General features: G+C 47.0%; 1 protein-coding gene across 3 annotated transcripts in view; it reads right to left on the minus strand.

The window, feature by feature from the left end:
• Positions 1-23,209, minus strand: part of LOC140204705 (ceramide synthase-like) — a 68,579-nt gene that overhangs the window by 875 nt on the left and 44,495 nt on the right. For all 3 annotated transcript variants that reach the window (XM_072271398.1, XM_072271399.1, XM_072271400.1), the window contains exons 4-5: positions 20,123-20,339; positions 19,134-19,229 (exon numbers count right to left, since the gene is read on the minus strand). In XM_072271398.1, the coding sequence (XP_072127499.1) occupies positions 19,134-19,229; positions 20,123-20,339 (313 nt within the window). The remainder of the gene's footprint in view (positions 1-19,133; positions 19,230-20,122; positions 20,340-23,209) is intronic.

Consider the following 23,209-nt stretch of genomic DNA (forward strand, 5'->3'; position numbering starts at 1 on the left):
TGCTGCACCCAATCACAAGTCAGTCACCAACGCAGACAACTCGCCACTCATAAATGTACGGCCTCTGACAAGTGCACATCACTCAAACACATGCAGCCGCTCTCAAATCCACAGCACCATTTTGTAAATGTGAGCAACCACACTCAAACATGGACAGCTGCTCTCAAACACACGCACGACCAATGCCTCCTAAACACCAGTCACTGACCTCAGATGTAAGCAACGATTTTGAACTGCAGGATCCCCTATCAAAGACCACTCACTAGGGCAAAGGAACCCCCGAATGCCTCAGATCGAGGAGGGGGTTGCAGGGGGGAGTCAAATATCCCATATCCAAGTTCTTTTGGGTGTGGGTGGTGAGGGGAAACAGGGAGGGATCAGTTGCGGCATGGAGGAAGAATGGGGAGTGTGCACAGGATGAGAGAGTGGACAGAGAGGCTTGGTTCAACCATGTAGACACCATGTCAAGAAAGCTCACCAGCACTTCTAATTCCCCAGGAGGCGAAACACATTTTACATATCCCCACTGAACCTCAGCAATTCCACAGAGGGCGTCCTGTCCAGATTGGTCTGGCAACTGCTCTGCCCATGACCACAAGAATTGTGGACACAGTCAGCACATCACAGGAACCAGCCCCACCTCTACGGACCCTGTCTACACTTGCCACTGCCTCGCTTAAGCAGCCAACATAATCAAAGACCCCCTTCCCACCACGGACATTCTCCCTTCTTCCTCTTCCCTTCGGGCAGAAACTACAAAAGGCTGGAAGCACATCCCACCAGCTTCTACCCTGCCATTATAAGATTACTAAACAGTCCCCTGTACAATAAAATGGATTTTTGATCTCACAATCTACCTGATCATAGCCCTTGCCAGTACTGTCTGCCTGCACTGCCCTTTCTCTGTAACTGTAACACTTCATTCTGCATTGTTATTTATTTATTTTCCTGAGATACGCCACAAAGTTAGTTGGCCCTTCAAGCCACACCACCCAGCAATCCCTCGACTTAATATAAGCCATTTTACAATGACCAGCTGGTGCATCTTTGCATTATGGGAGGAAACCCATGTAGTCAGGGGTAGAATGTACAAATTCCTTACACGCAATGGTGGGAATTGAACTCAGGGTGCCTGTGCTGTAAAGCATTGTGCCAGCCAATGCACTACCACGCCACCCCTGTGATTATTGTTCTACCTCAATGCACTGTGTAATGATCTGATCTGTATGGACAGTATATGGGACAGGTTTTTCACTGTATCTCAGTATACGGGATAAGAGTAAGCCAACTTTCCAGTTCTCTGCCTCTCATAATCTTATAAACCTCTATCAATCTCCCATCAGCCTCCACCACTCCAGAGAAAACAGCCCAAGTCTGTCCAACCTCATGCCTTCTAATCCTCTCTGAAGCCCCCACATCCTTACTGTAATGGGCGACCAGAACGGAATGCAATACTCCAAGTGCAGCCTAACCAGACGTTTATATAGTTGCAACGTGAGATGTATCTGTCTACCTGTGATGAGGTTCCACACTTTGGGGCTGGGAAGAAAGGGGGTATTGGTATCCAGGCGTCCCAGTACTGCGAGCAGTGAGGGATACAGTGAGACATCAGACTTTATCTCTGGAGAGGGGATGGCAGGCTGGGGGTTACAGTCTGGAAACAGAGATGGCCCCTAGAGCATTGTGAACAACTTCAGGCTAACACACTGTGCAGACATCCCACCTCTCCCAGAAGTTCCGGGAGTCTCCCGCATATTAATAGCGGCTCCCTGATGCCCGCAAATTATATACAATATCATGGAAATCAATTTTTTTGAGAGAGAGCGAGAGCAAGCAAGCAAGAGCGAGAGAGCGAGAGAGAGCAAGAGCAAACAAGCGAGCGAGCGAGAGAGAAAGCAAGCGGGGGCGCTTGGGAACACGGGAGCGACCACGAGAGAGAGAGAGAGCACGAGCGAGAGTGCGCCATTGCAGAGTGTTCCAAGGAAAATATAAAACGTACGTCACCCCAGACTACACTAAAGTGTACCCCTGCCTAATAGGGGTCAAAAATAATGACAGTGTTGCTCGTTGCACTGTTTGACACAGTGACTTTTCTATTGCCCATGGTGGGTTAAGACTGTAAAAGACATGTTGAGGTGAGTTTAACAGGTGTCATTCGTTCACTAGCATAGCTAACGTTATTTAAACTAGCTGGCTAGCTGCTAAGGAGCTACTCTATTGTAGACATCCCACCTCTCCCGGGAGCCTCCCGCAAATTGATGGTGCTACCTCTCTGAAATGAGTTTTTGCAGGGTGGGATGTCTGCACTGTGAACAGCTTCAGGCCTAACACAGTTGTAATGTATTGTGTGAGTATTCGTAGCATCAGAGTGTGTATGACGTCAGGACGTGGAAAAAGGGTTTAAAAAATGGAAGTCTGGTGAATAAAGGTTGGTTGTTCAATCTACAGCGGTGTCTGAGTCACATCAATATTACATGGTGTCAGAAGAAAACGCGAAAAATAAAAAGGAAGAGAAGACACGTAAAAGATGTCGCAGTTACAGCCACCGTCAGGTTTAAGCCGACAAGGTAATCTTGCTGAAAACTGGAAAATATGGATGCAGAAGTTTGAGCTGTTTTGCACTGCTAGCGGCCTAGCTGAAAAGACGGAGAAAGTGCAATGTGCTACGTTCCTGCACGTAGCGGGAGAAGAGGCAATAAAGGTTTGCAACACGTTTGTCTTCTAAGATGATGAGCAAAAAAAAATTGAAGTGTTGAAGAAAAATTTTCAAGATTACTGCGAACCGAGAAAAAACCTACTGTACATCCCACACCGGTTTTTCATGAGGGCTGAAGGACCAACGGAGACCATAGACGCCTGCGTAACAGATTTAAAGAGCAAGGCAAAAGAATGAGAGTTGGGACAACTGCATGATTCTTTAATACGTGACAGCATTGTATGCGGCATACGGGACGATCAAGTGAGAGGCAGGCTATTGAGAGAGGCAGATCTTACATTAGAAAAGGCGATTGATGTTTGCCGTGCCAGCGAGATCACGTCAAGTCAGGTTAAAGTGCTCAATGAAGAGACTGAAGTGCACAAAATAAAAACTGTGAAAACTGACAAGAGTAGGACAAAGCCAGCTCCACAGGATGATCAAAAGGAAGTTAACTGCAACAGATGTGGTTATAAACATGGATACAGAAAATGCCCAGCCTTTGGTCAGACTTGCAAGTTATGCCAGAAAAGAAATCACTTTGCAAAGATGTGCAAATCGAAGGAGCACGCAAGGAAAATGCATGCTGTGGAAGAGAGTGAGGGCAACAGTGACATGTTCATTGGCACAGTTGAAGTGGAACAGGAGGTAAGCATCAAGAATATTGACAATGCAGAGATGGAGGATGAAGATGATTGGTCTCAAGATCTGATAATAAACGGAGGAAAGTGACATTTAAGCTTGACACTGGGGCAAAGTGCAATGTAATGTCGGCAGAAACATTCAACTCACTGGACATCAGAGGAAGACTGGAAAAATCCACCTGCAAGCTTGTTGCATATTTCAGCCACAAGATGGCGCCACTGGGCAAAAAAGCACTCACCTGTGTGTACAAAGGTGAACAACACAAGATCGAGTTTGAAATAGTACAGCAACGTGTTCCGGCAATACTGGGCAAAGCAACATGCACAAAGCTAGGCCTGGTGAAGCGAATCTATGGTGTTGAAAAAGAAAATGACATTCTCAAAGACTTTGATGACTTGTTTTCTGGATTAGGATGTTTACCAGGGAAACACCATATCCAGATTGATTCAACTATTACACCAGTCATGCATGCCCCGAGAAAGATTCCAGTAGCTCTCAGGGATCGAGTAGTGGAGGAGCTACACAGAATGGAACAGATGGGAGTCATAACAAGACAAATAGAACCGACCGACTGGGTGAATAGTATGGTGACAGTGCTCACAGAAAAAAAGACGAGGATTTGCATGGATCCACAAGATCTCAACCAAACCACCAAAAGAGAGCACTATCCGCTGCTCACGGTTGAAGGGGTTGTCTCCCGCATGCCTAATGCAAAATACTTTTCAGTATTAGACGCAAATCAAGGCTTCTGGCAGATCAAGCTGGATGAAGAAAGTTCCAAATTATGCACTTTCAACACACCCATAGGGAGATATCGTTTCCTGCGTCTACCCTTTGGGATTTCTTCTGTATCAGAGGTATTCCAGAGATCCGTGGCACAAATGATTGAAGACAGGCCAGATTGAGTTTCCACGTACAGATGCACAGGACATTTCCACATGTACAGACATGGAAACAAACGACACCAAGAGTGATGCAGACCGCAAAAACACAGAGGTCCCTCGAGAGACTGACACAGATGAGGGTCAAGCACAGTCACAGTTGTATCACACACGGTCTGGGAGACGGTCAAACTTCCAGCTAGATACAGAGACTAGACACACAGCTTGAGGCAAAGTCACACGTGTCATAAGTTCCAAGGTGTGAAATAAAAGGTTTATTAGTCTATGTTAGTAAAAGAAAACACACTGCTGTTAGTATTGTAAAATACGATGCAGAATACAGTACAAGAAGGTAAGATTTTTTTAGTTTATGTCATGGTTGTTGCACTGTGAGAAGGGCATACCTAGAGGCATTGTTTTGGTAATTCACAGTGTTGTAAAAAAAATCTTGAGAAGGGGGATGTAATGTATTGTGTGAGTATTCGTAGCATCAGAGTGCGTATGACGTCAGGACATGGAAAAAGGGTTTAAAAAAATGGAAGTCTGGTGAATAAACGTTGGTTGTTCAATCTACACCGGTGTCCGAGTCACATCAATATTACAACAGTGTGAACAACTTCAGGCCTAACACACTGTGGCTTGGACTGGAAATCCACGTCTAGTGGTGTTCCCTGGGATTCGGTGCAGGGCCCATTGGTAATTGTCATCCATATCAACAGTTTCAACGAGAATGTATCACACAGAAACCAACCCTTCGGCCTATCTAGTCTGCCAACTTGGTCTTCTGCCTCGTACTATCCACCTACATCCAGGCCATAGCCTTCCATATCCCTCCCCCATGTCGGGCATCCCACCTCTCCTGGAAGTTCCGGGAGTCTCCCGCATATGAATAGTGGCTCCCTGATGCCCGCAAATGATAGACAATATCACGGAAATCAATTTTTTTGAGAGCAAGCGAGAGAAAGCAAGCGAGAGCGGGAGAGAGAAAGCGAGAGAGAGCACGCGAGCGACCATGAGAGGGAGAGAGCGAGAGCGCGCCATGGCAGAGTGTTCCAAAAAAAGAAAATATAAAACGCACTTCACCCCAGACTACACTAAAGTGTACCCCTGCCTAATAGGGGTCAAAATAATGACAGTGTTGCTCACTGCACTGTTTGCAACAGTGACTTTTCTATTGCCCATGGTGGGTTAAGACTGTAAAAGACATGTTGAGGTGAGTTTAACAGGTGTCATTCATTCATTAGCATAGCTAACGTTATTTAAACTAGCTGGCCAGCTGCTAAGGAGCTACTCTATTACAAACATCCCACCTCTCCCGGAAGTCTCCCGCAAATTGATAATGCTACCTCCCTGAAATGAGTTTTTGCAGGGTGGGATGTCTGCCATGTACCTATCCAAACTTCTCTTAAATATTACAATCAAATCTGTATCCACGTCTTCTGCAGGCAGCTTGTTTCACACTCACACCCTCTCTGACTGAAGGAGCCCCCCCCTCAGGTTTTGCTAAGTATTTCACATTTCACTCTTAACCTCCAGTTCTATTGTCCCCCAACCTGAGGGGAGAAAGCCCAGTTAGTAAGTTTACGAATGATATTACAATATGTGCGGTGGCTATCACTGAAGATGGTTATCAGGGTTTACAGGGGGATCTTGATCAAGTGGGAAGTGGGCCATCGAATGGCAAATGGAGTTTAACTCTGATAAGTGCGAGATGTTGCATTTTGGGAAGACAAACCAGGGCAGGATTTTCACCAGCAACAGCAGGGGACTGGGGAGTGTTGTAGAACAGAGGGACTGAGGGGTTCAGGTATGTGGTCAGTTGTATGAGGTGTTGGTGAGGCCACTCAGAGTTTTCTGTTCAGTTTTGGTCGCCCTGCTATAGAAAAGATGTTATCAAACTATGGAGAATGCGGAAATGATTTACCAGGATGTCACCTGGACTTGAGGAGACTTCTTCTCTCAGAGTGGAACGAGCTGCCAGCACAAGTGTTTGAAAGAACTTTGGATAGGTACATTGATAGGGGTAAGGAGGACCATGGTCCAGGTGCGGATCAGTGGAACTAGACAATTGAAATGGTTTCTGCATGGAGATGAGCCAAAGGCTCTGCTTCTGTGCTGAACTCTTCTACACTCTGCGACTCCATTTAAATAAAGGGACATCAGGGGCTACTTCATCACACAGAGAGTGAAACAGCTGCCAGACTACTGGTTAAGGCAGCACATTAGCAAAGTTTAAAACATCCAGATAATCTTACAGACGTACAGTAGAGAGCTTTCTCACTACTCGCATTGCCGCTTGGTACGGAGGCTCCAAAGCACAGGATTGGAAAAGGCTGCAGACGGTTGTACAGCCAGCCAGCTCCAGCTTGGCAACGCTCCAGGCCACTGAGGAATTCTTCACGATGATATCCACCACTGAGGAATTCTTCACGATGATATCCACCACTGAGGAATTCTTCACAATGGTATCCATCACTGAGGAATTCTTCATGATGATATCCACCACTGAGGCCCCTCACCATCCAGGACATGCCCTCTTCTCATTATTGCCAACGGGGAGGAGGAAAAGGGCGTGAAGAGCCACATTCAACAATTCCCCTCTGTCACCAGATTTCCATAAGGTTCATGAACCCATGAACATTACCTTGTTATTCATCTTTTGCACTATTTATTTACTTTACAATTTATAGCAATGTTTATGTTTTTGTAAAACAACAAATTTGTCATTGTATAAGACAGCAATAATATGAAACTGGAACTGGTTGCTTATTGTCACGTGTATAGAAATACAGTGAAAATCTTGTCTTACACACTGTTCATTCTGAATAGATCATTACCCAGTGCATTGGGATAGAACAAGGTTCTGCCAGTTGGATACTGGACTTGTTAACAGTAAAGCCACAGTCAGTCTATGTGGGCGGCAACGTCTTAGTCCTATTACAGTGAGTACAGGCACTCCCCAAGGCTGTGTGCTCAGCCCACTGCTGTTCACACTGCCGATGCATGACTGTCATAAGATGCAGCTCAGATATGTCAGCAGGTTTGCAGATGATACAACAGTGGTTGGCCTTATCAAGAATGATGACGAGATGGAGTATGGAGAGGAAGTGGAGTGGTTGGTGGATTGCTGTGAGTAGAATAAGTGTAGCCTGAACAAAGAGAAGACAACAAAACTCATTGTGGACTTCAGGAAGGTGCAGATGAACCACCCCCCTCTGTGAATACACAGCTTCTCCACAGAGAGAGTTAAATGCTCCAAGTTCTTGAGCGTTCATATCACAGATGATCTCACCTGGTCCCTTAATATCACATCTCTGAATGAGAAAGCACAGCAGTGCCTCCACTTAGTAAAAGATTGAGACAAGCAAGGCTCCCCCCAACCCCATCTTACTGCGTGTACAGGAGCACCATTGAGAGCACCCTGACAAGTTGCATCTCCATCTGGTCTGGGAGCAGTCGAGCATTCGACCAGAAGCCCCTACAAAGGACTGTGAGAACAGCTGATAGGATCATAGGGGTCACCATCCATCAGGGACATTTATCAGGAGCACTGTGTACCATAAGACCATAAGACATAGGAGCAAAATTAGGCCATTCAGCCCATCGAGTCAGCTCAACCATTTCATCACGGTTGATCCTGGATCCCGTTCAATCCCATACTCCTGCCCTCTTACTGTATTTCTTGATGCCTCAACCAATCAGGAATCTATCAACTTCTGCTTTAAATATGCCCTCAGACTTGATCTTCACCGCAGTCAAGGTCAAGGGCATTCCACTGATCCACCACTCTTTGGCTAAAAAGAAATTCTATTCTAAAAGGTCACACCTCAATTTTGAGGCTGTGTCCTTTAGAGCTGGATACCTCCACCATAGGAAACATCCTCTCCACATCCATCCAATCTAGTCCTTTCAACATTCGGCGGGTTTCAATGAGATCCCCCCAATTCTTCTAAATTCCAGTGAGTACAGGCCCAAAGCTGCTAGATACCCCTCATATTTAACCACTTCATTCTCAGAATTATCCTCATGAATCTCCTCAGGACTCTCTCCAAAGACAATACATCCTTTCTGAGATAAGGGACCCAAAACTGTTGACAATACTCCAAGTGTGGCCTGACTAATATCTTGTAAAGCCTCAGCATTATCTCTTTATTTTTATATTCTATTCCCCTTGATACAAATGCCAACATGCATTTGCCTTCTTTACCACGGACTCAAGCTGTGTATTAACCATCTGTGAGTCTTGCACGATGAGCCCAAAGTCCCTTTGCACCTCTTATGTTTGAACCTTCTCCCCATTTAGATAATACTCCGCATTATCATACATTTCCCAACACTGAATTCCATCTGCCACTTTTTTGCCCATTCTTCCAATTTATCTAAGTCCTGCTGTAATCACATTGCTTCCTCAGCACTACCTACCCCTCTGCACCTATCTTCGTATCATCTGCAGACTTTGCCACAAAGCCAGCAATTCCAGTATCTAAATCACTGACAAACAATGTGAAAAGTAGCAGTCCCAATACCAACCCCTGAGGAACACCACTAGACACTGGCAGCCAATCAGAAAAGGCCCCTTTCATTCCCACTTGCTGCCTCCTGCCTGTCAGCCATTCCTCTATCCATGCCAATATATTTCCTGAAACACCATAGGATTTTACCTTGTTAAGCAGCTTCATGTGTGGCACCTTATCAAATGCCTTCTGAAAATCCAAGTAAATGACATCCATTACCTCTCCTTTGTCCACCCTGTATGTTACTTCCTCAAAGAATTCTAACAGATTTGTCAGGCAAGAGTTCCCTTTACAGAAACCGTGCTGACTTTGACTTGCTTTATCATTAGTCTCCAAGTACCCCAAAACCTTATCCTTAATAATGACTCCAATACTTTCCCAACCACCGAGGTTAGGCTAACTGGCCTATAATTTCCTCTCTTTTGTTTTTCTCCCTTCTTAAAGAGGGGTAAAGCATATGCAGGGCCTTTAATAATATTAAGGATCCCACCCATGCATCCAGCATCCTGGTTGATTTTCTACCATCAGGCAGGAGACTACAGTGCATAAAAACCCAAGGCCATTAGGCTTTGAACTCCCAACCACATCGTATTCGAAGTGTCACTGGTTAATCTGTTCTGTACCTTACAATATTTAATATTATTGCACTTTAGTTTGTTATTTATGTGTGATTCATCTGTAGATTTTATCCTTACCTTCATAAGTTAGTGCGTGTTATGTGTACTATTGTGCTTTTCACCCTTGTTTGGAGAAACACTATCTTGTTTCTTTATCCATTATATGATTATATACGTTATGTATGTGTATGTAGTTAAATGACAATAAACTTAACTTGATGTGGAAACAGTAAAAGAATGCAGAATAAGATGTAACAGTTACAGAGAATGCGCAATGCAGGCAGACGATAAGGTGCACGGTAGACTGTGACAAGAGTACATCTTATTAGGGAATTGTTCAGTAGTCTGATAACAGTGGGGTAGAAGCTATCCTTGAGATGGTGCTACGTACTTTGATGGGAGACGTGAGAAGAGAGAATGTCTGGGGTGTTTGGCTGCTTTACCGAGGCAGTGGGGAGTGTAGACAGAGGCTGCGGAGGGAAGACTGGTTTCCGTGATGTGCTGAGCTCTGTCCACAACTCTCTGCAGTTTCTTGCGGTCACTGGCAAAGCAGATGCTGTACGAAATGCAATAACCTCGACTCTGAATTGGATTTTGAAGCATGTGGACAAGGTGTAGAGGATGGAGATGACGAAGGATAGTCATAGAATCACAGAAAAAGTACAGCACAGAAACAAGTCCTTCTGCCCACCTAATCTGTGCTGAACCATTTAAACTGGCAATGCCTACCGATCTGCACTTGGAACATAGCCCTCCACACCACAAACATCCTTGTATATCTATCCAAACCACTTAAATGGTGAAATCAAGCTTCCATGCACTACTTGCACTGGCAGCTCGTTCCACACCCTCACGGCCCTCTGAGTGAAGAGGTTTCCCGCATGTTCTCCTTAAGCTTTTCACCTTTCACACTTAACCCATGACCTCTAATTGTAGTCCCACCCAACCTCAGTGGAAAAAGCCTGTACTCCTCATAATTGTGTATCTCTCTATCAAATCTCCTCTCAATCGTCTACATTCCAAGGAATAAAGTCCTGACCTATTCAATCTTTCCTTATAACTCAGGTCCTCCAGTCATAGCAATATCCATAAGACCATAAGTTATAGGAGCAGGAGTAGGCCATTTGGCCCATCGAGTCTGCTCCACCATTCAATCATGGGCTGATCCAATTCTTCCAGTCATCCCAACTCCCCCGCCTTCTTCCCATACTCTTTGATATCCTGGCTAATCAAGAACTTATCTATCCCTGCCTTAAATACACCCAATGACTTGGCCTCCACAGCTGCTCATGGTAACAAATTCCACAGCCTCTGACTAAAGTAATTTCTCCGCATCTCTGTTGTAAAGGAACATCCTTCAATCCTGAACTCGTGCCCTCTTGTTCTTGACTCTCTCACCGTGGGAAATAACTTTGCCATTTTCAATATGTTCAGGCCTTTTAACATTCGAAATGTTTCTGTGAGACTCCTCCCTCATTCTCCTGAACTCCTGGGAATACAGTCCAAGAGCTGCCAGACGTTCCTCATATGGTAACCCTTTTATTCCTGGAATCAATCTCATGAATTTTCTCTGTACCTTCTCCAATGTCAGTATATCCTTTCTAAAATAGGGACCCCAAAACTGCACACTATACTCCAAGTGTGGTCTCACGAGTGCCCTATAGAGCCTCAACATTACATCCCTGCTCTTGTAGTCTATACCTCTAGAAATGAATGCCAACATTGCATTCACCTTCTTCACCACTGACTCAACCTGGAGTTTAACTTTTAGGGTGTCCTGCACAAGGACTCCCAAGTCCCCTTGCATCCCTGCATTTTGAATTCTTTCCCCATCTAAATAATAGTCTGCCCATTTATTTCTTCCATCAAAGTGAATGACCATACGTTTTCCAACATTGGATTTCATTTGTCATTTCTTTGCCCATTTCCCTAAGCTACCTTAGTCTCTCTGCAGGCTCTCTGTTTCCTCAACACTACCCACTCCTTCACCTATCTTTGTATCATTGGCAAATTTAACCACAAATCCATTAATCCCATTGTCCAAATCATTGACATACATCATAAAAAGCAGCTGTCCCAACACCGACCCGTGTGGAACTCCACTGGTAACCGGCAGCTAGCCAGAATAGGATCCCTTTATTCCCACTCTCTGTTTTCTGCTGACCAGCCAATGCTCCACCCATGCTAGTAACTCCCCTGTAATTTCATGGGCTCTCACCTTGCTAAGCAGCCTCATGTGTGGCACCTTGTCAAAGGCCTTCTGAAAATACAAGTACACCACTTCTACTGCATCTCCTTTGTCTAACCTGCTTGTAATTTCCTTAAAAAATTGCAGAAGGTTAGTCAGGCAGAATTTTCCTTTCAAGAAACCATGCTGGCTTTGGCCTATCTAGTCACGTGCCTCCAGGTACTCCGTAACCTCATCCCTAACAATCAATTCCAACAACTTCCCCACCACTGATGTCAGGCTAAAAGGCCTACAGTTTCCTTTCTGCTGCCTCACACCCTTCTTAAATAGCAGAGTAACATTTGCAATTTTTCAGTCATCCGGTACAAGCCAGGATCTATCGATTCTTGAAAGATCACTGTTAATGCCTCCACAATCTTTCCAGCAACTTCCTTCAGAACCCGAGGGTGTATTCCATCAGGTCCAGGAGATTTATCCACCTTCAGACCATTAAATTTCCTGAGCACCTTCTCAGTCATAATTTTCACTGCACATACTTCACTTCCCTGACACTCTTGAATGTCCGGTATACTGTAGATGTCTTCCACTGTGAAGACTGATGCAAAATATGCATTCAGTTCCTCTGCCACCTCTGCACCTCTCATTACAATATCTCCAGCGTCATTTTCTATCAGTCCTATATCTACCCTCAATTCTCTTTTACCCTTTATATACTTAAAAATGCTTTTAGTATCTTCTTTGTTATTAGTCGCCAGCTTCTTTTCATAATTCATCTTTTCCTTCCTAATGGCCTTCTTAGTTTCCTTCTGCAAGTTTTTAAAAGCTTCTCAATCCTCTATCTTCCCACTAGCTCTGGTTTCCTTGTATGCCCTCTCTTTTGCTTTTACTTTGGCTCTGACTTCACTTGTCAGCCATGGTAGTGTCCTTCTTCCATTTGAAAATTTCTTCTTATTTGGAATATATCTGTCTTGCATTTCCCTCATTTTTTTTTACAGAATCTCCAGCCATTGCTGCTTTGCTGTCCTTCCTACAAGTGTCCCTTTCCAGTCAACTTTGGCCAGTTCCCCTCTCATGCCATTGTAATTTCCTTTATTCCATTGAAATACCAACACATTGGATTTAGTTTCTCCTTCTCAAATTTCAAAGTGAACTCAATCATATTATGATTACTGTACTTGTAAATTTTCTCTGTACTCTTTCAAACCTTATTTACAACTTTCTGGTAGGTAGGTGGCCAAACCTGCACACAATAACAAAGAAGAGAAAATCTGCAGATACTGGATATCCGAGCAACACACACAAAATGCTGGAGGAACTCAGCAGGCCAGGCAGTATCTATGAAAAAGAGTACAGTCTGCCAAATTAGGGTTCACCAACATCTTATACAACATCAGTATAACACACCATCTACTAGACACTAGAATACTACAGCACAGTACAGGCCCTTTGGCCCTTGATGTTGTGCCGACCCATATGTTCCTTAAAAAAAAAGTACTAAACCCACACTACCCCGTAACCCTCTATTTTTCTTTCATCCATGTGCCTGTCCAAGAGGCTCTTAAATACCCCTAATGTTTTAGCCTCCACCACCATCCCTGGCAAGTCATTCCAAGCACCCACAACCCTCTGTGTAAAAAACTTACCCCTGATGTCTCCCCTAAACTTTCCTCCCTTAACTTTGTGCATATGCCCTCTGGTGTTTGCTATCCGTGTCCTAGGAAACAGGTACTGGCTATCCACCCTATCTATGCCTCTCATAATCCTGTAGACCTCTATCAAGTCCCCTCTCATCCTTCTACACTCCAAAGAGAAAAGTCCCAGCTCTGCTAACCTTGCCTCATAAGACTTGTTTTCCAATCCAGGCAACATCCCGGTAAATCTCCTCTGCACCCTCTCCATAGCTTCTATATCCTTCCTATAATGAGGTGACCAGAACTGAACACAATACTCTAAGTGTGGTCTCATCAGAGATTTGTAGAGCTGCAACATGACCTCTCTACTCTTGAACTCAACCCCCCTATTAATGAAGCCTAGCATCCCATAGGCCTTCTTAACTACCCTATCAACCTGTGCAGCGACCTTGAGGGATGTATGGATTTGAACCCCAAGGTCCGTCTGTTCATCCACACTCTTAAGTAACCGACCATTAACCCTGTACTCAGCCTTCTGGTTTGTCCTTCCAAAATGCATCACCTCACACTTATCCGGATTGAACTCCACCTGCCACTTTTCTGCCCAACTCTGCATCCTGTCTATATCTTCTTGTAACCTTCGACAACCTACAACTCCATCCACAACTCCTCCAATCTTCGTGTCATCCGCAAACTTACTCACCCATCCTTCTGCCTCTTCATCCAGGTCATTTATAAAAATCACAAAGAGCAGGGGTCCCAGGACAGATCCTTGCGACACTCCACTAGTCACTGACCTCCAGGCAGAATACTTTCCCTCCACTACCACCCTCTGCTTTCTTCCTGTAAGCTAATTTTTTATCCAAACAGCCAAAGTTCCACTGAACCCATGCCTCATGACTTTCTGGATGAGTCTCTGGTGGGGGACCTTGTCAAATGCCTTGCTAAAATCCATGTAGACCACATCTACCACCCTACCCTCATCAATTTCTTTTGTTACCTCTTCAAAAAACTCAATTAGGCTTGTGAGGCACGACCTTCCCTTCACAAAGCCATGTTGACTATGCTTGAGTAGACTGTACTTCTCCAAGTGCTCGTAGATCCTATTCTTAAGAATCCTTTCCAATAGTTTGCAGACCACCAACGTAAGACTCACCGGTCTATAGTTCCCAGGATTCTCCCTATTACGTTTTTTAAACAAGGGGACTACATTTGCCATTCTCCAATCCTCCAGCACCTCCCCTGCAGCCAAAGAGGATTCAAAGATCATAGCTACTGCTCCAGTGATCTCTTCTCTCACTTCCCACAGCAACCTGGGCTATATCATGTCCAGCCCTGGGGACTTATCACTTATCTTGATGTTTTTAAGAAGATCCAACACTTCTTCTTCCTTAATCTCCACATTGTCCAGCACACAGGCCTGTTCTATTTTGACCTCAGCCTGATCAAGGTCCTTTTCACTTGTGAATACTGAAGCAACGTATGTATTTAGGACTCCCCAACCTCCTCCGCCTCCAGGCACATGATGCCTTCTTTATCCTTTAGCAGTCCCACCTTCATTCTTTTCATCCTTCTGTTCTTCACATACCCATAGAACGCCTTGGGGCTCTCCTTAATCCTACATGCCAAGGACTTCTCATGTCCCGTTCGAGCTCTCCTAAATCCTTTCCTAAGCTCCTTCCTGGTTACCCTGTATTTCTCATGAGCCCCTCCCGCTTCCTACTTATATCTAATATATGCTTCCTTCTTCCTCTTGACGAGTTGCCTCACATGTTTCGTCAGCCATGGTTCCCTTTTCCTACCATTTTTTCCTTGTCTCAGTGGGACAAACCTATCCTGAACCCAGCACAAGTGGTCCCTAAACTTCCTCCACATTACCTCTGTGCTTTCACCCTTGAACATCTGTTTCCAATTTACTCTCGCTAGTTCCTGCCTCATCCCTTCATAGTTAGCCCTTCCCCAGATAAGCACTTTCCCATTTTGTCTGTTTTTATCCTTTTCCATAGCTATGCTGAAGCTAAGGGAGTTGTGGTCATTCTCACCAAAATGCTCCCCCACCAAGAGGTCTGCCACCTGACCAGTTCATTCCCCAGAACTAGATCCAGTATGGCCTCTCCTCTCGTCGGCCAGTCCACATACTGTGTCAGGAACACACCTGACAAATTCAGCCCCATCTATCCCCCTTGCAGTCAGGAGGTGCCAGTCAATATGAGGGAAGTTGAAATCACCCAGAACTACAACCCTGTATTTCCTGCATCATTCTAAAATCTGCCTGCTTATCTGCTCCGCGGTGTCCTGAAGGCTATTTGGGGGCCTATAGACTACTCCCAGCACAGTGATTGATCCCTTCCTATTTCTGACTTCCACCCACACCGACTCAGTGGACACTCCCTCTGCAGCGTCCTCCCTTTCTATAGGCATGATACTATCCCTGACCAGTAATGCTACTTCCCACCCCTTTTCTACCTCTCATCCTATTCCTTTAAAACACCTAAACCCCGGTACCTGCATCGGCCAATCCTGCCCTTCCTCCAGTAACGGCCACAATATCGTAGTTCCACATACTGATCCATGCTCTAAGTTCATCCCTTTTATTCCTAATACTCCTAGCATTGAAATAGACACATTTCAACCCCTCGAACTGGCTACATTTATGATTTGTCCCCTGCCTGTCCTTCCTCACCAACTCAGAACACACAGCATCATGCCCTTGTCCTTCTACCCTCATCCCCGCACTCACATTCTGATTCCCACCCCCCTGACAAACTAGATTAAACCCTCCCCAACAGCTCTAGCAAACCTGCCCACCAGGATATTGGTCCCTTTCCAGTTCAGGTGCAGCCCATCCTTTTTGTACAGGTCAGACCTTCCCCAGAAGCGATCCCAATGATCCAGAAATCGGAACCCCTGCCCCCTGCACCAACTCTTCAGCCACGCATTCATCTGCCATGACTTCCTGTTCCTACCCTCTCTGTCTCGTGGCACAGGCAGCAATCCCAAGATTACCACCCTTGAGGTCCTGCTTTTTAACTTCTTTCCTAACTCCCTATATTCCTTCTTCAGGACCTCATCCCTACTTCTATCTATGTCATTGGTCCCCACGTGGACCACGACATCTGGCTGCTCAGCCTCTCTCCTGAGAATACCGAGAACTCGATCCGAGATATCGCGGACTCTGGCACCAGGGAGGTAACAGACCATCCGGGATTCTCGATCTCTCCCACAGAACCTCTTATCTGTCCCCCTAACTATCGAATCCCCTATCACTACTGCTCTCCTCTTTTCCCTCCTTCCCTCCTGAGCTGAGGGTCCAGTGTCGGTGTCAGAGATGCGACCACTGCAGCTTGTCCCTGGCAGGTCATCCCCACCAACAGTATCCAAAACGGTATACTTAATGTTGATGAGAACCACCCTGATTTATGAAGGCTGATGTGCCAAAAGCTTTCTTTAACGCCATTTCTACCTGTGCCACCACTTTCAATGTATTATGCACCTGTATTTCCAGATCCCTTTCTTCCATTGTACTCTTCAGTGCCCCACTGTTAACGGTGTAAGACTTACCCTGGTCGGTCCTACTGAAGTTCAAAGGCTCACACTTGTCTGCATTAAATTCCATCTGCCATTTTTCAGCTCATTTTTCCAACTGGTCCAGATCCTGCTGCAAGCCATGACAGTCTTCCTCGCTGTCCACTACACACCAGTCTTGGTGTCATCCGCAAATTTGCAAATCACATTATCATTGATATACAGCACAGGCTCAGCACCGATCCCTGTGGCACACCACTAGTCACAGACCTCCAGTCAGGGAGGCAACAATCTATTACCACTCCCTGGCTTCTCCTACAGAGTCAATGTCTCATCCAATTTACTACCTCATCCTGAATGCTAAGCAATGAACATTTCCAACCAACATTCCATGCAGAACCTTGTCAAGGGCCTTGCTAAAGTCCATATAGACAACACCTACTTCCCTCCTTCATCCATTTTCCTGGTAACGTTTTTCAAAACCTCTATAAGACTGGTTAGACACAACCTACCACACACAAAGCTGTGCTGACTATCCCTAATCAACCCATATCTATCAAGATACTTATAAATCTGGTGCCTTAAAATACCTTCCAATAACTTTCCCACTATTGGTGTCGGGCTCACCAGCCTATAATTTCCTGGTTTATTTATAGAGCTTTTCTTAAACAATGGGAGAAGACTAGCTATCCTCGAATTCTCTAGTACCTCATTTGACACTAAAGATGATATAACTATTTCTGCTAGGGCCCAGTAAATTCTGCACTTCCCTATCACAGGGTCCAAGGGAACACCTCGGACACTGTGGGTTGTCAGGACTCTTTTATTCCGTGAATGCGTTCTTGGTAATGGGTTTTAGCACCCTGGCCCTGAAGAATGCTGTCTCATTTGACTGTATTCATGGGTTAGGGTTGAATGGCAATTAAACTTTAATTGAATTGGATTGAACCTTGTCTAAGAGATAGGGAAGAGAGGTGGGGAGAGAGGGGTCGGCAGAGAAGGAGACCAAACACAAGGAGACAAGCTTAGCAGCAATGTGTTTGGCCGAAGGGTGCTGTTTATTAGACTTAGGAGAAGAATTAGGCCATTCCATCATGGCAGATCCCGGATCCCTCTCAACCCCATACACCTGCCTTCTCCCCATATCCTTTGAAGCTCTGACTGTTCAGGAAACTATTAACTTCTGCCCTAAATATGCCCACAGACCTGGCCTCCACCGCAGTCTGTGGCAGAGCATCCTACAGATTCACTAATCTCTGGCTAAAAATATTCCTCATTTCCTCTGTCCATGCCCATATCTTTCCTGTGACGCCATAGGATTTTATCTTGTTAAACAAACTCATGTGTGGCACCTCATCAAATGCCTTCTGAAAATCCAAGTAAATGACATCCACTGTCTCTCCTTTGTCCACCCTGCTTGTATGTTCCTCAAAGAGCTCTGACAGATTTGTCAGACAAGATTTCCTTTTACAGAAACCATGCTGACTTTGACTTATTTTATCATTAGTCTCCAAGTAGCCCGAAACCTCATTCTCAATAACAGACACCAACACTTTCCCAACCACTGAGGTTAGGCTACTGGCCTGTAATTTCCTTTCTTTTGCCTTCCTCCCTTCTTAAAGAGTGGAATGAGAGTGACATCTGCAATCTTTCAGTCCTCTGGGACCATGCCAGAATCAAGTGATTCTTGAAAGATCATGACCAATGCATCCGTTATCTCTTCAGCAACTTCTTAGGAATCTGGGATGTCGTCCATCTGGTCCAGGTGACTTATCCACCTTAAGACCTTTCAGCTTGCCTGGCACTTAGTAATAGTAATGGCACTCACTCCTGCTCCCTGACACTCGCGGACCTCTGGCACGTTGCTAGTGTTTTCCACAGTGAAGACAGATGCAAGTACCCGTCAAGTTCATCTGCCATTTCTTTGTCCCCCATTACTACCTCAGCAGCATCATTTTCCAGTGGTCCAATATCAACTCTCATCTCCTTTTTATTCTTTATAGAACTGAAAAATCTTTTGGTATTATTGGCTAGTTTGCCAATTATTTCAAAGTTGCTGGTGAACGCAGCAGGCCAGGCAGCATCTCTAGGAAGAGGTACAGTCGACGTTTCAGGCCAAGACCCTTCGTCTGATGAAGGGTCTCGGCCTGAAACGTCGACTGTACCTCTTCCTAGAGATGCTGCCTGGCCTGCTGTGTTCACCAGCAACTTTGATGCATGTTGCTTGAATTTCCAGCATCTGCAGAATTCCTGTTGTTTGCCAATTATTTCATCTTTTCCCTTCTTATAGCTTTTTAGTTGCCTTTTGTTAGATTTTAAAAGCTTCGCAATCATCCAACATCCCACTCTTTTTTGTTACCTTATATGCAATCCTTAACTTCCCTTGTTAGCCACGGTTGCCTACTGCTGAACATGGTGTTCAGACGCAGTGACTCACCTGAATCAACACTTTCCCCAGACAGACGAAGGGTGTGCTGACCTCAGCCAGAAAGAGGCAGCCCACAAAGTAGTCTCCACGTCCATCCCGTAGAAACTGGAAGAGAATAGGAGTAATGGTGAGATCAGCCACCTCAGGGGGACGCAAGCTCAATCTCAACTCCCCCGCCGCTGTCTGCATGCAGCTCGCATGCTCTTCCAGTCACTGGGTGGCTTCCTGTTCCCCCTCACTTCCCAATGATCAGACCTCCACCCCCTGCCCATGAGGCCTCAATGGGGCAAACAGCCTCTGTCTGATAATGTCCAATGAAACACAAGATGAATGGAGGGGCTGGCTGTTGGTTGGGATGAGAGACAGAAAGTAGAGAGGGAGGCAGGGAGAAGGGGACGGGTAAAGGGGAGAGGGAGAGTTGGAAGAGGGGTAGAGAGGGGGAGAGGAGGATAGGAGAGAGAGAATAGAGGGAGGTAGAGAGATGGGAAGGAAGAGAGGGGAAAAGTTGGAGAGCAGGGGTAGAGAGGGGGAGAAAGGAGGAAGGGAAAGGGGTAAGAGAGAAAAGGGGGAGGTATGGCAGAGAGATGGAGAGAGAGGAGAGGGAGGGGAAAGGGGAAGAGGAGGAAAGGGAGAGAAGTGGGGAGGGGAGGAGATGGGGAGTGCGGGGAGAGGGCAGAGAGAGGGGGGACGATGGTAGAGTAAGAGAGTGAGGAGGAGGAGAGTGGTGAAGGGGGGGAGAGGGCAGAGAGAGGGGGGACGATGGTAGAGTAAGAGAGTGAGGAGGAGGAGAGTGGTGAAGGGGGGGAGAATGTGATGGGTGGGAGTGTGATTAGTATGGAGCCGATGACACTGGGTGCACTGTTCGGCCCCGTGTGTGATGTACACTGTATGTTACTGTGTGCGCTGTGTTAATATGTTATACATTACTGTGTATGCTGTACACTGTACAATATGGTGTACGCTGTGTCGCGGTGTGGCGCTGACCTGGTAGAACTCACCACAGAGACGGGGAAGCAGATGGTGAACATCACACTGTGGTGAATGACCATAAGGAGGTCCTTCCTCAGATAGGAGCGCAGAACACTGACACAGGCTTCCTGTTCCACCCCGTGCCCTTTCACACGGGTCCTGTGCCAGTGGCAGAGGTACATGGCATAGATATCATAGGCAAAGTAGGGAACCGCAAACAGCACATAGGTGTTGGTCAGCCAGTGCCTGGAAACACAGCAATGGGTCAGTTCTGCATACAGAGATGTCAGGTACCACACAGAGTACCTTTCTTCACCGAGGTCCCTCTGGCCCTCGACACTCCCCACCATTCACACTGCGTGTCCTATCCTCGTACACCGAGTTCCCTCTGCCCCTCGACACTCCCCACCATTCACACTGCGTGTCCTACCCTCGTACACCGAGTTCCCTCTGCCCCTCGACACTCCCCACCATTCACACTGCGTGTCCTATCCTCGTACACCGAGTTCCCTCTGCCCCTCGACACTCCCCACCATTCACACTGCGTGTCCTACCCTCGTACACCGAGTTCCCTCTGCCCCTCGACACTCCCCACCATTCACACTGTGTCCTACCCTCGTACACCGAGTTCCCTCTGCCCCTCGACACTCACCATCATTCACACTGTGTGTCCTACCCTCGTACACCGAGTTCCCTCTGCCCCTCGACACTCACCATCATTCACACTGTGTGTCCTATCCTCGTACACCGAGTTCCCTCTGCCCCTCGACACTCACCATCATTCACACTGTGTGTCCTACCCTCGTACACCGAGGTCCCTCTGCCCCTCGACACTCCCCACCATTCACACTGTGTGTCCTACCCTCGTACACCAAGGTCCCTCTGGCCCTCGACACTCCCCACCATTCACACTGTGTGTCCTACCCTCGTACACCGAGTTCCCTCTGTCCCTCGACACTCCCCACCATTCACACTGTGTGTCCTACCCTCGGACACCGAGTTCCCTCTGCCCCTCGACACTCCCCACCATTCACACTGTGTCCTACCCTCGGACACCGAGTTCCCTCTGTCCCTCGACACTCCCCACCATTCACACTGTGTGTCCTACCCTCGTACACCGAGTTCCCTCTGTCCCTCGACACTCCCCACCATTCACACTGTGTGTCCTACCCTCGTACACCGAGTTCCCTCTGCCCCTCGACACTCACCATCATTCACACTGTGTGTCCTACCCTCGTACACCGAGTTCCCTCTGCTCCTCGACACTCACCATCATTCACACTGTGTGTCCTACCCTCGTACACCGAGTTCCCTCTGCCCCTCGACACTCACCATCATTCACACTGTGTGTCCTACCCTCGTACACCGAGGTCCCTCTGCCCCTCGACACTCACCATCATTCACACTGTGTGTCCTACCCTCGTACACCGAGGTCCCTCTGGCCCTCGACACTCCCCACCATTCACACTGTGTGTCCTACCCTCGTACACCGAGTTCCCTCTGTCCCTCGACACTCCCCACCATTCACACTGTGTGTCCTACCCTCGTACATCGAGTTCCCTCTGTCCCTCGACACTCCCCACCATTCACACTGTGTGTCCTACCCTCGTACACCGAGTTCCCTCTGTCCCTCGACACTCCCCACCATTCACACTGTGTGTCCTATCCTTGTACACCGAGGTCCCTCTGCCCGTCTACCCTCTCCACTATTCACACTGTGTGTCCTATCCTCGTACACCGAGTTCCCTCTGCCCCTCGACACTCCCCACCATTCACACTGTGTGTCCTATCCTCGTACACCGAGTTCCCTCTGCCCCTCGACACTCCCCACCATTCACACTGTGTGTCCTACCCTCGTACACCGAGTTCCCTCTGCCCCTCGACACTCACCATCATTCACACTGTGTGTCCTACCCTCGTACACCGAGTTCCCTCTGCCCCTCGACACTCACCATCATTCACACTGTGTGTCCTACCCTCGTACACCGAGTTCCCTCTGTCCCTCGACACTCCCCACCATTCACACTGTGTGTCCTACCCTCGTACACCGAGTTCCCTCTGTCCCTCGACACTCCCCACCATTCACACTGTGTGTCCTACCCTCGTACACCGAGTTCCCTCTGTCCCTCGACACTCCCCACCATTCACACTGTGTGTCCTACCCTCGTACACCGAGTTCCCTCTGCCCCTCGACACTCACCACCATTCACACTGTGTGTCCTACCCTCGTACACCGAGTTCCCTCTGCCCCTCGACACTCACCATCATTCACACTGTGTGTCCTACCCTCGTACACCGAGTTCCCTCTGCCCCTCGACACTCACCATCATTCACACTGTGTGTCCTACCCTCGTACACCGAGGTCCCTCTGTCCCTCGACACTCACCATCATTCACACTATGTGTCCTACCCTCGTACACCGAGGTCCCTCTGGCCCTCGACACTCCCCACCATTCACACTGTGTGTCCTACCCTCGTACACCGAGTTCCCTCTGTCCCTCGACACTCCCCACCATTCACACTGTGTGTCCTATCCTTGTACACCGAGGTCCCTCTGCCCGTCTACCCTCTCCACTATTCACACTGTGTGTCCTATCCTTCTACACTGGTGTCTGTTTGTCCCCCATTCACGATGTTTGTCCTACACTTGCGCATTGAGGTTCCTCAGCACTCCCCTTCATTCACATTGTGTGCCCTACCCCTTGTAGACCGAAATCCCGCTATCCCTTGACACTCCCCACTATTCATGGTGTGTACCCTCCCCTTGCACCACGAGGTCCCTCTGACCTTCTGCACTCCCTACCATTCATGGTGCGTGCCCTACCCTTGTACACTGAGGTCTCTTTGTTCCACAGCACTCCTTAGGATCCCACTACTCACATAGGCAGGAAGGATTTACAGTGGGAATTGGTGTGGGAGATTATCACTGAGGTATAAAACCAATTGCAGTCAGTTCAGATAGTGGCATGATCACGTGGTGATCCCAGTCACTAAGGTTTAATCCCACGGGACAGGGGTAGCTGAGCTGAATCCCTAATAGGCCTGCTATTCCTGTAACTTAACCAGCAGGACATCTTACACCCTAAGCAGTCCCTAATTACAGACTAGGGTAACCT

Source organism: Mobula birostris, chromosome 11 (genome assembly GCF_030028105.1).
Source record: "Mobula birostris isolate sMobBir1 chromosome 11, sMobBir1.hap1, whole genome shotgun sequence".
NCBI classification, from domain to species: Eukaryota; Metazoa; Chordata; class Chondrichthyes; order Myliobatiformes; family Myliobatidae; genus Mobula; species Mobula birostris.